This window comes from Myzus persicae, unplaced genomic scaffold, assembly GCF_001856785.1.
Source record: "Myzus persicae strain clone G006 unplaced genomic scaffold, MPER_G0061.0, whole genome shotgun sequence".
Taxonomy (NCBI): Eukaryota; Metazoa; Arthropoda; class Insecta; order Hemiptera; family Aphididae; genus Myzus; species Myzus persicae.
Genome location: NW_019100947.1, coordinates 411,380 through 423,824, shown reverse-complemented (window position 1 = coordinate 423,824; position 12,445 = coordinate 411,380). Strand labels below are relative to the sequence as shown.

Genomic DNA, 12,445 nt, shown 5'->3' with positions numbered 1-12,445 from the left:
AACACAATAAAAAAAGTACAATATATAACCTGCAATACAAATCATAGTCTTATAAGATCATCATGTGTGGAATAATAACTATGCATAGTTAGTAAAAAAAATGTTAATTAAGTTTTCAGATAATTCTACTTACAAGTATTTTATTGAAACAATTTTGAAATTTTTGAATAAAAAAGTATATTGCATTAAATCATCAAATTAACAACATTTTAATTCAAAATTGTATAAGTAAAAATCAAATTACTAATATTATAAGTGTGTTGAAATTATAGATACCACTTGTCAGCGTTTATTTATAATTACAATACATATATATATATATATAAACATTGATAATTAAATTCTTTTCTAGGTTTATTGTTTTCTGAAATGTACCAAAATAACCGAAATTCAGAAATTGAACAACCGAAATTATAATTAAAAACTTTGTTAGAGAGTGCCGTAAACGGTACGCCTATAATATAAATCATTACTGAACCGTTTAAAATATTATCTGTACTTAATACCGCCTGACTTCAATTTCCAACCTACATGGCTACATGGCAATATAGGGGAGAAATATTCGTTACGACAAACCTTGGAGCTTTTAAACGAAAAATAGATATAACCAATAAAATGTATACATACAAATAGTGCATATTGTATAGAATAAAAATATAAAATATGTATCAGGTAGGTACTTATAGATATATTGAGATGAAAGAATTTAATTTTAGATATTGTAATATTTTTTAATCGACAATCGTCACAAAATTCAACAAAAATGACAAATTATCCAGGAAAAATTAACTGAAGGGCGTCAATCAAATCTAGTTACTAGATAGAGCTTGGATTTGTTTAAAAACTTATTCATATACAAGGCACAATACCACAACAATATTTTATATTGAAATGAGTTGAATTCAAAAAATATACGTAGGTTGGACCTAAGACAAAAAATACAGTGAAAAATACATTTAAGTCATAGACATAATCGAATCTCTTTGTGCAAGATTATAATAGAACAAAGCAAATACCATATCCTCATACATCTCTGTAAAAAATACAGTATACAAATGTATAACAATTTAACGAAAATCGGCTCTTTGTTAAAATTTTAACAAAACAAACTCACGCCATACATTAAAATGTTTGCATGTCGCTGGTCTCCACTTCCGTGTAAAAAAATCAAATATTTATAACAGCTACAAGAAAAACTGAGAGAAAATTATTGTCATGTTTTTTGTAATCGTGATAAAACCTATGTTTTTGTCGAGAAATTTGAAATTTAGAATATATATTATAATATATAATTTTTTTCTCCTCCAAAATAATTATTAAGTTAGGTAAGATTAGATCCAAAAAAATAAATGTATGTGTAGATCCAACTCTATAGGAAAATGAAGATCAAAAAAAGCATTTATATTTAACAATATAATTTAAGTTTTTGATACAAAAAGTAACTTTATCTTATAATATCTGAAATATATAATAAAACTATATCTATAATCTATTAATACCTAATTATTTTTCTGTTATCCGTTTAACAATAGAATAATTAGTGTTTCTTACAAAATACCGTTATACATTTCATACCTGAAATTATTTTATAAATTGGAACTAATTATTCGAATTAACATGTCACGGATAACCGTATGCCCGTATAGGTATAAGTATAATGACGACTAAACACCCCGAGAGAGGTATAAGTGTAATAGTTAAATACATTAAGTACCAGAAACTACAATAATAAAATTACAATTGTTATAACCTAAAATGCATAAATTATACTTCAAGGTACCTGAGTTAAGATTATAATTTTTCAAAAAATGCAAAACATTTTAAAAAGATTAAATCTGGTGTCTTGTGTAATACTGCTTAAAATTATGTAATTTTGCAATACACATTATTCTAGTTCCAAATTAATAGAAAACAAATACTTATAAGCTTTGCAAAAATACTTTAATTTTAGAAACATCAATAGGTACTATTACAAATATTGTAAATTATAAATTATAATTTCATCATAGGTAACATCATAAGTAACAACTAACAAAATACAATAATATTCTATAGCTGGAGTTAAAATTACCTATGATTTTTATTTCAATGAAAAAATTGGTTTCGATAATAATTAACTATTGTGAATTTTAATGTAATACAAAAATAAAGAAACTGAAACCTATTTTATTACATTTTTTATTTGTATACATTTTTTCGAAAAACTGAAACTAAAAAAAATTAATAATTACAGAAAAATAGGTTTTTGTGACAACCATTCAAAAATGAGAGATAGGTAGCATTTATTTCATTCTCAATAATAACGCTTTGCCAATAAACCAACCATACAGGTTTGAAAAAAGGAAATAATATTTTATTTTGTCAACAGTAAAATATTTTAAGAATATATAATTTTATTGAAAGCGAACAGTGATAATATAAATAGATGATTTAATTATATCGTGAACAAAAAGCAAATAGAGAATTGAAACAACTTCAGTAGGTAATTCAGTCCTTGCTGTTTTCCATAATAAACATTTAAGTCAGATTTTGAAAATATACACATGAAAACTTACTGTCAGAGGTCAACTTCAAAGTTCCTACCGGCTACCGCTTTGCGACTATATGATAGTACCTACTTAGTTTGGTCAACGCTAATTGGATGAAGGGCTATAAAGTATAACGTAGGTACATTTGTCAATTTGTCACAGACCTTGCCACCTTGGACCTATTTAGAAGACAATGTCACAACGCTTCTATTATTTCCTGCATAAGCTGCTGTACCTATATCATATATTACTAATTTATGTAACCCGTATAATACAATAATAAGGGTATAGGTAGTATTATATCATGAATAAATTGCATAGTTTGGAAAAATATACCCTCTGACAAATTGTTAAATATAAATGCAATATTTTTTTCTTATTACTTTCCAGTTGAACACTTTGTCGATTACACGACAGTGCTGCCGGATAGCTGCTGCTACCATAAGCCAGAGGCTGTGGCGTCGCCATTCCGAAGGGACTACTGGCAGCCACAGACAACAACTACTGCTGTATGGACCACGGTCCAGGCGGAAGAGCACGACAATATGGAAGAGATGCCCATCAAGTGTCGGCTCAATTCATACAGATACTACTATCCCGGATGCGAACGGGCGCTGATGGCATGGATACGTAGAAGTGCCGATGTCCTGTTCGTCCTCGGTTACTGTGTCATATCATTTTTGAAACTGTGTTTTCTAGGCATTCTGAGGTAAACTAAACCTAGACGAGTATTGTAGTACTTTATTCCGTAAAGATCAATACGATCTTTACACCCGTAACATTATAGATTAAACAAGAATATATCCTGAATATTGATGAATATCGTCAGCCTTTACAAATGGCCAGTACGTACGTGTATACATTATTCATCACACTTCTCTACGAACACAACATCTTATTCAATTTCTAAGTAGCATTTGTTTCTTTTGTATTTAAATGAGCGTATTGACTTATTGAGTTTTCCGACAATGCGGTCGCTGCCGTTGATGTTCAGATATATATTATACGAAATAATTTCAATAGAATAATTAGTCTTACTATTATGTAGGTAGGTACCCATCGATATAAATTATAAATATTACCATATATAATAAATAGCTTATGAATAAACTGCTTGATAAATATGTCCAGAAATGTTGGATCACTTAGAATGAAAATGTAATAAATAAGAATTAAAAACCTACCTTTTCAACAACTCGTATTTATTAATTTATTCTACATAGATAGGTAATGCATTTTAATTCTACTAATTTCTTAATGTTATTTGTTTTTTATTTTATCCCACATTGAGCTATTGATTATTGAATTAGTCAAAATACTCTAAACAAAACGATCTATAAAATATAATACAATCATGTAGATTAGACGAGAACAAAAATTGACCTCTATGAACCTTATTAAATAAGATATATTCAAATATTTAATTATTTATTCAAAAGAGATTTTCAAAAATACAAAAGTTAATTTCTAACAAAATTGTTGGCATTTAGGTATGTTTAGTTTAAATGAATGGTTAAAATATTTATTTTTACAGGTATGAAATTCGAGAAATGATACAAAAAATAAAAATACTTCATGGAGATACAGCTCGACTAGAATTAGTCAATGTACCCCAACAAGCTACAGGGAAGTTGTTACAAAAAGTTGAACATAATGGTAGCGTAGTACGTGTATCTACTCCTATGAGACAAGACAGTCAGATAGGTTAGTACAATATTTCTGAGTGCTTTTGTCCTGTTATATCTATAAATTATACTTTATAATAATTAAGCAATTTATTTTATCAATAATTCCCCAACTGGAATTTCAAATACATAATGAATAATAATATATCGTTTCTAAAGTATACTTTAATTTTTTTTTATCATTAATTTATTAATATAAATATAATGTTAATTAGAGCCATATAGCATTGACGAAAATAAACTAGTTTTATTTTGACTTTGAATTATACCCAAAATCATAATACAATATTTGATGAATCAAAACTATCTTTAATACCTACATTTTAATTTTAATTTCAGAAGGAAGTTTAGATGCAGTGAAACCACTTCTAAAAGGTCGTTCAATAGAAGCGACATTCAGGGTAAAGTCCTCGAACACGGACGGCAACGAATCAGACACTAATAGCCATAGTGCGTTATTATTGTGTGATGACAAAAGATTGACAGGCTCATCTAGTAAGAGCAACTATGAACTTCACGAGTTAAAAGATGTAAATCGACTACTAACCACCAGACATAAGAATCAAATATGACTACGAAGATGCGTGGCCGCTTGGTTCCGAATGATTGACAGTAACCAAAAATTCGCATTATTGGCGACACCAAAACCGCAAAAAATTTATTAAGCAAAAAATTTTTAAAAAAAAAACAATAAAATATTATTAAAATTGGAAGATACATTTTTACGTGATACCTACATAAAATTAATTCAAAAGAACAAAAAAGAATACTATCGAAATAAATTTCAAAATAAAAATAAAAATAGTTAAAAAAAAAAATAAAATTATAATTTGTCATTATACAAGTACACAAACAAATAATTTGAAACATCGAAATGACTAATTAACTGATTAACTGCGAGGCATAAATGTGATTGGAGTAGACTACATGGTGCTACACGTCAATAGATTGATTAAGTATAACAATAATAATATATAAAAGAAATGTATAATGATAAAAAATCAACTAAAAAAACATGTATGGTTATGTTGAATTAATTTTATGAATCATCCATTGATTGTGTTCGAAGGATTTTCATTACCTCAATACCTTTTTTTGTAGACCTATTTCAAATTTAATATTTTTTTCTTCAAACTCAATAACGTCATTAATTGAATCCTTATATTCTGCCTTAACTTTTTGTGATAGTGACATATTTTATTGTTCTATTAAAAAAAAAGTCAACTTTTGTAAGTAAAATATAACTTGGTACTCCTTAAATAAATTGTATAAAGATAAATTATAGTAATTCATTTTATTTCCAGCTATTACACTAATGATTGAAAGAGCCAAACTTCTATATTTTATTTAATATTGTAACTAAATAAGAATAACAATTTTTCCTGTAATCTATTGGCCATCTAATGTGAACGTTTTTTTCATTCGACATTTTTTTTTTTGTGAACTCTGAAGTTTTAATAATATACAATTTTAAGAAATATTGCTAGCAAAAATTTAAACAGATTATCTATAGGGATTGAAATATTTGTTCAACTGTCTAAAGAGATATGAGTACAGTATTACTTTTTTAGTACCTAATTCTTAAAAGGAAAACGTCCTACATAATTGACAATTGTCATTACCTATATGAATTTATAAACAAAAATATAATATAATAACAAATAATTATATACTCTTATTAAACCTTGATGTATTTAAACCATATTATGAATATAGTTTTTACACACTTCTGGGGACAAGTTTATTTTATATTTTATCTAAATTAAATCATATTTGTCTTGTTTTTAATTAATGTATTCAAAAATGCCTATGGTATAAGGTTATCCAACAAGTCTACTTAGATAATATATTATAATCTCCTATGGAACATACAAATAAAGATCTACAAACTCGACAGAAGTTTAATTCGAGTAGCTCAAAGTGGGATACCTCAATAGGTTAAATTGAATAGATACAAAAATGTTTAAATACATTTTGAAAAAGATTAACAACTTAGTCAAAAAAAAAAATGATTTTACTTTCAGTAAAAATATGATTAGGTAGGTACTCACTTTCAAATGTCAATAAACTATAAAGCATTCTATATGCTAACAAGGACATAATGAACTCAAAACTCTATATTGCAGTTAAATATATATATAGGTACTTGAATACTAAACCTAATTTCCTTATTATTATAACTATTTGATTGTTGAAAATCTAAAAGATCATAACAACCTACTTATTTCTAATTTATTATAAAATAGTTATACTTCTTATCTTAAATATTTTAGTTTTCCAGTGAGGCTAAATTTTATAATACTGTTAAATCTAATTATGTATAGCCTATTTTCTTGTGTCATGGACTTGTCGCTTTCCAATTGTCTTTAATACAATCATGAAAATGTATGTAAAAGTTTGACTGTACTAGCGAAATCGTGGTTAGGTATGTTTTATTTGTTATAAATTAAAAATAAAATGTTAAAATGTTTGTTGTACAATAAATGTTGTAAACTTTGTACTATTATTTTTTAAGCATTCCTAGAACTACTATAATTATTATTAATATTATTATTAAAATAATGATTTATCAATATTGTTTTTTATCGTAATCTAAAATACCTATCCTTCATTTTCCTATCTTATGAAATAGGTGCTATTTTTCCACCAATTTTGACACATAAATAATAACTGATAAATAGTATTATAAATATCTATTTTAAACAAGCTTGAAATTGAATTCTTTGTATTAATTCATACTTATAATTATTAATTACCTATTAATAAAGTTATGACTTATACATTTTAACTAACCTTTAAATCTTCATCAACTTGAAGCACATAGTCTACATTACTACCACCAATTACTACCTAGATCTCAAAACAAAAATATTAACTAAATGATTTTAAAATATTAACAAAAAAATATCATTTTATACACGTACAGGAGATTTTGTAGATTTTTTCAGACTTTTTTTTACTTCAAAAACTGATTTTGGGGTGGACGACAATTTTGAATAATACTCCATAGCAATTTTACTTCCAACCAAAGAGTTATTCTTCAATAAAGAAATGTCTAAAAAAATAATAATTATGAAGAAATCATTATATTATATATTTTATATTTTTTTACTAGTATCCATGGAAAGTCCTTTTGTCAGCCGACTAACTTCGCTCAGAACAAAAGGAGTAATATTTTTTCCCATGATTCCTTGCTTTTCACAAATCTGACGAGCATTTTCTATCGCTTTGTCAATTTCTGTTTCTTTGAAAAGTTAAATCAGGTTACTTGTTAGTCATATTGTATTATTGTACCCTATTTGTACATGAAAACATTTATAAACACAAAATATAGTTACTTTTTATTTTTTCTTCTAGTATTGGAACAGCTAACAGAACACCAGATCCCGTATTTTGACATTGTTCTAAAAGGCCAGCTGCTTCATATGGTGAAGTAACATTACATACAGACTGATATCCGCTTTGTTTAGTATAAAATGCAGGAAATTCACCATTTGAATCATATGAAGCAACACAGACACCCACAGTTTCCTTTGATTTAAATAGAAAAATAAAGTACATGTTTATCATAATTATTCCAAAATTACACTACATAAATACTTACAAGGTACTCTAAAGTTCGTCCTATATCAAGTATTGATTTTATACCAGCAGATACAACCATTATTGCACATCTGGACAACTCAAATAAATCAGCACTTATATCTAAGGAATTTTGACCATCTATGTGAACTCCGCCAATGCCACCTGAATGTAATAAAAATCAATGAATAATAATTTTTTTTTTATATTTTTTTAACTTCATTTGTAATATTTACATAGGAACATATTTAATAATTTTTAAGTTGAGAATTAATTATGTAGGTAAATAGGTACATACCAGTAACAAAGAATCTTATGCCTAGAGCATTAGCGACAACTAATGTGCCAGATACTGTGGTTCCACCATTTAAACCCTATAGTTATAGTTAAAACATTACAATGCAGTAATTAGTTTGTCATAATAAAAAATAGCTTAATATCATATTTAAAAAAAAATATATATAGGAAGATATTAAAAGATTTACTTGGCTTAGCACATAAGGGAAATCTCTCCTTGAAACTTTGAATGTTTTTTTCTCAGCTGATAAGCCAAGAACATTGATCTGTTCAGGACACATACCAGCTTTAACTCTCCCATTAATTATACCAATTGTAGCCGGAATAATATTCTATAAGGAAAAAATATGAATTTCAAATATAATATAAGTTATAATAATTACATGGGACTTGATGATGTGTTCCATTTCCAAAGCAGTCTCCACATTTTTTGGGTATGGTAATCCATGTGTAATAAGAGCTGATTCTAATGCAATTACTGGTTTTTGGTTATTCAAAGCATTTTTAACTTCAGGAGTGACATCTATAGAACTTCTAGAAAAATAGCGGCAAACATGCTTGAAGTTTCCCTTCATAATGAAACTATAGTGCTATTATATTGTACTCCAAATAATACAACTTATAGTCTATGAGTTATACAGTAATGAACCAACAACAAATACAAAAAGGTAGATATGTATAAACAAACGATACACTGTTTTGGTAGCTATAATCACTATGTTATGGCATGAGGTTTAGTATAAAGATAAAACACTTGTGAGAACATTCAACTGTAAATATTTTACTGTACCTATTATGACATAATAACAATATTTAATTAACTCTATAAACGTCTAATTGATCGACCTTTGTAGTCTAGTACTCTAGTGTACACAGATAGATAAGCTACCTACCTAGATAATATTATATGAGGTTGTAGCATGGAAAGAAAGTAGATTAACAAATAATAAAAAATTATGATGATAAAAAACAATAGTTACATAGATGTCTACTATGTAGAAATACAAAAAACAAACTAGTAAATGTTGCTTTTTCGTATACTGGATGGATATGATATTAAAATTATGTTGTTATACATAATTCTTATTTCCTGCAATAAGTATTACTCAAAAACCTTTTTCAATATTTTGACTGATACATTTCAGAAGTTGATAAAAAAATTCAAATAGATATATATAGGAAACCAATCAATACAAATTTTACATTCATCACAGTTTTTGATTTATCAATACTCTTTTTAAGTAGGATACTACTAGTATTAAGACATACAACTTATACCTAACAATGAAACCAGATAAGTATCTAAAATATAATGGTTTTACATGGTTTAAACATACAAGGCTACTACCATTACTTAAATTTAAAAAAGTGAGAAAAGTGACATTTTTTGATAAAAAAATGACTTAATTTTTTTCACGAAATAAGTGTCATATTGTCACTTTTAATTGAATATTAACCAGATTTAAAATTGAATGATTAAAATAAATTAAAATGCTATGTTCTACTTCATTACATTATTACTTTGATTAGAAGTTAGGTACCTAAGTCTCAGCTTATAATGAATCAAGTTACATTATATTGCCATTAATTAATATTATGAAATTTATATTTATATTATTAATAATTATTATAAAATAATAAAGTTACAACCTTCAAATTAAAATAACAATTATTAATTAGTCAGTTATTAATCAATCAATCTATTATGGACTTTTTATGATATTTTCATAGACCCTTTTGTATTTAATTTTGTTAATTTGAATATCTAAATAAAAACAACACATATCTTCTATTGTTACACAAAAAAGTGACAAAAAGTGACAGTATTTCAAAAAAGTGATAAAAGTGACAAAAAGTTACTTGGTAGCAGCCCTGAACATACCCACTGTTGTAAATAAACAACCATGACACCAACATAAACATGACAAAATATATTTTTGTAAAATAATATAATTTATTTTAAAATATAATATATTTTTAAAAAAATTGAAAAGCTAAAGTTCTTCCATAAATTATGCTTTATGAAATTTTGGTAATTCTTCTAAGAAAACAGAGGGAGTAAAGTGTTTGCCATGTCCCGCATTAGTGCGACGGAGATGAGATAACACGTCATGCGGGTCCTCGAATTTTGTCGTTGGTTCGCACATCGGATTATTACACATATTTTATTATTTTCTAAACCGCAGCGTCATCTAGCGCCCAAGTGGGCACTGACCACCGGCTATACACAGAATCGGTAACCGATCGCTCTACAAAGTGACGGTCAACACACGTTGGACGGTATATATTCGACGGAACCGGCGGACGTCTGACGTGAGGTCTGGTGCGTGGAACTGCCCGAAATCGCCGTATGGTGAACCAAAACCTGTGTTGAAAAACACTTGCCCGGGGAGGTGTACTGGAATGAGTTTGCAGCTGTCTGGTGTCGATGTTCTTGATGACACGGGATAAGATCGGCGGCCAGGCGTCGTGTCGGGGCGCCAGCGGGCAATCCGTTGGTCACACGAGGAAAGCCGTTGTGTGTTATACGCACGTAACGCGCCGCGCCGATCGCCTTCATCATCGCACGAGAAAATTCTCCGCCCCCTGCCGCGCTCTCCCAGTAACCCTTCACAAGCCACACACCTTTGTGCCACAATCGTATCCGGAACGATTCTGGTGCACTGTCGAGTGCTGCCCGCTCCATCTGGAAAAAGGGGCTTTGGCCCCTCGCCATGGCGCGCGCGCGCAAGACAAACATATCGCAGTTTCACGTGCAATTCTCGACCTCCTCAAAAATTTTGTTTTTTTTCTGGATATTCTGAATTCAAATTTGTTTGACATTTTATCACTCAAACCGAGTAATGAGTAAGAGCGCTTTTTTTTTTTTGTTAATATTAATGTTATAAATATGTGATGTAAGATGTTTTATGTTTATGAAAAGGTTGAACCTATTAGTAGATAGTTCACGAGTACGATTCACGAATCAAAATGATGTGTAGGTTGTATGATATCTATAATCAATATTATATTATATTTATAAATTACCATTGCCCGAAATATTTATCTCGACATACCTATAAATAACATTCTTATAGGAATGTTACCTAATTACAAATCTTATACAGATTCTAAATAAATTGCTGATTCGATTCAATTTTATAATAAATTATGATTTAAAGTAAAATAAACTATGGCCAAATCTATTCGTAAAACACGAATAAGTAAATGTCAAGTGTATAAATGAAATTTATATTGAATAATATTTATGAGAAAATTATTTATTGATTTTAAAATAAAAATTACAAAACATATATAATTTGAATTTTAAAATTGGTTTTAATCTAAAAAACAATTAAAAATGTTGCTCTAAGTATTTTTCGTAGTACCTAGGTAGTGATATTCGATTGGTGGACAATTTTAAAATATAATATTAAGTTATGCTAGCTATAATCAGGGGCGGACTAATATCCATTCGGCCCACTATTATGAACAAAATTCAATATTATACTATTACAAGTTACAACCTTAAATTAGAACTTAATTTTTGACTTTTGCTTAGGTATTCACAACTCACCATTATCAATTGATAGGTGATAAATGATTTTAAAATTTGAATTTATTTGACATTTTTAAATTACCTCTTCAGTTTGATCTAAAGATGTATAATTAGTGTGATATAAATTATAACACTAATATTTATCAAAATTATAGTAAAATGTTCGGAAAAGACAAATAAATGTTTCTGATGAATGAAACAGATTTCGAACCTAACCTTTGAACTTGAAAAGCGTTTTCTGGGACTTTCTTGAAAATAATGCATTTTATATTAAAATCCGGTCCCTACTAATAAGTATTTTAAGTTTAGTTGAGCACAGACGCAGAGTGGATCAAATGTTATTGGTACACTATACCGTATTTGAACAACCATTATGGTATATTAGGGAGGGTTGATATGTGAAACGTATGCAAACAATGAATACTTCGTTCAAGTATACCTATAGACTGTAGATTTCATATTAGTGGCGTAATTGAGAATGTTTTATGGAGGGGGGGGATTGAAATAAATTTGTATAGCAAACTTGTGGAGGCCTTTGTCTCCCACGCCCCCTTATCTACATTTGGTATAATTTAATTACTCAACACATGGCATTAGCGTTCGAAAAGCTTACGTTATTTTTTTCTTCGTCTGATAGCAAATCATGTCTAATAAACAAAGCAATGTAATTTTTACGTGCATTAAAATTATCACTCTAAAAAAATACGAAGCAGAACTTAATTTATTAATGATAATGCAGTGTTAGCAGTCAAGCTACAGGTATAATACCATAGAACAAAACTGTACTTTATTTGTTACTTGGACAGTTTGAATCA

The 12,445-nt window shown here is 28.1% G+C and overlaps 2 protein-coding genes across 3 annotated transcripts in view; one reads left to right on the top strand and one right to left on the bottom strand.

Annotated features, from left to right (window-relative positions):
• Positions 1-5,311, top strand: part of LOC111027002 (tetraspanin-17-like) — a 69,943-nt gene extending 64,632 nt beyond the window's left edge. The window contains exons 3-5 of the mRNA XM_022305203.1: positions 2,919-3,237; positions 4,063-4,232; positions 4,553-5,311. Coding sequence (XP_022160895.1) covers positions 2,919-3,237; positions 4,063-4,232; positions 4,553-4,785 — 722 coding nt within the window. The 3' untranslated portion in view covers positions 4,786-5,311. The remainder of the gene's footprint in view (positions 1-2,918; positions 3,238-4,062; positions 4,233-4,552) is intronic.
• The window catches only part of LOC111027001 (pseudouridine-metabolizing bifunctional protein C1861.05), a 144,858-nt gene extending 135,638 nt beyond the window's left edge, over positions 1-9,220 (bottom strand). Inside the window, exons 1-8 of one of the 2 annotated variants that reach the window (XM_022305202.1) lie at positions 8,476-9,220; positions 8,281-8,424; positions 8,094-8,169; positions 7,818-7,960; positions 7,552-7,744; positions 7,326-7,457; positions 7,138-7,268; positions 7,007-7,063 (exon numbers count right to left, since the gene is read on the bottom strand). In XM_022305202.1, coding sequence (XP_022160894.1) covers positions 7,007-7,063; positions 7,138-7,268; positions 7,326-7,457; positions 7,552-7,744; positions 7,818-7,960; positions 8,094-8,169; positions 8,281-8,424; positions 8,476-8,667 — 1,068 coding nt within the window. In that variant the 5' untranslated portion in view covers positions 8,668-9,220. The remainder of the gene's footprint in view (positions 1-7,006; positions 7,064-7,137; positions 7,269-7,325; positions 7,458-7,551; positions 7,745-7,817; positions 7,961-8,093; positions 8,170-8,280; positions 8,425-8,475) is intronic. The other variant, XM_022305201.1, reaches the window with a different exon arrangement.
• Between the last annotated feature and the right edge of the window lie 3,225 nt (positions 9,221-12,445).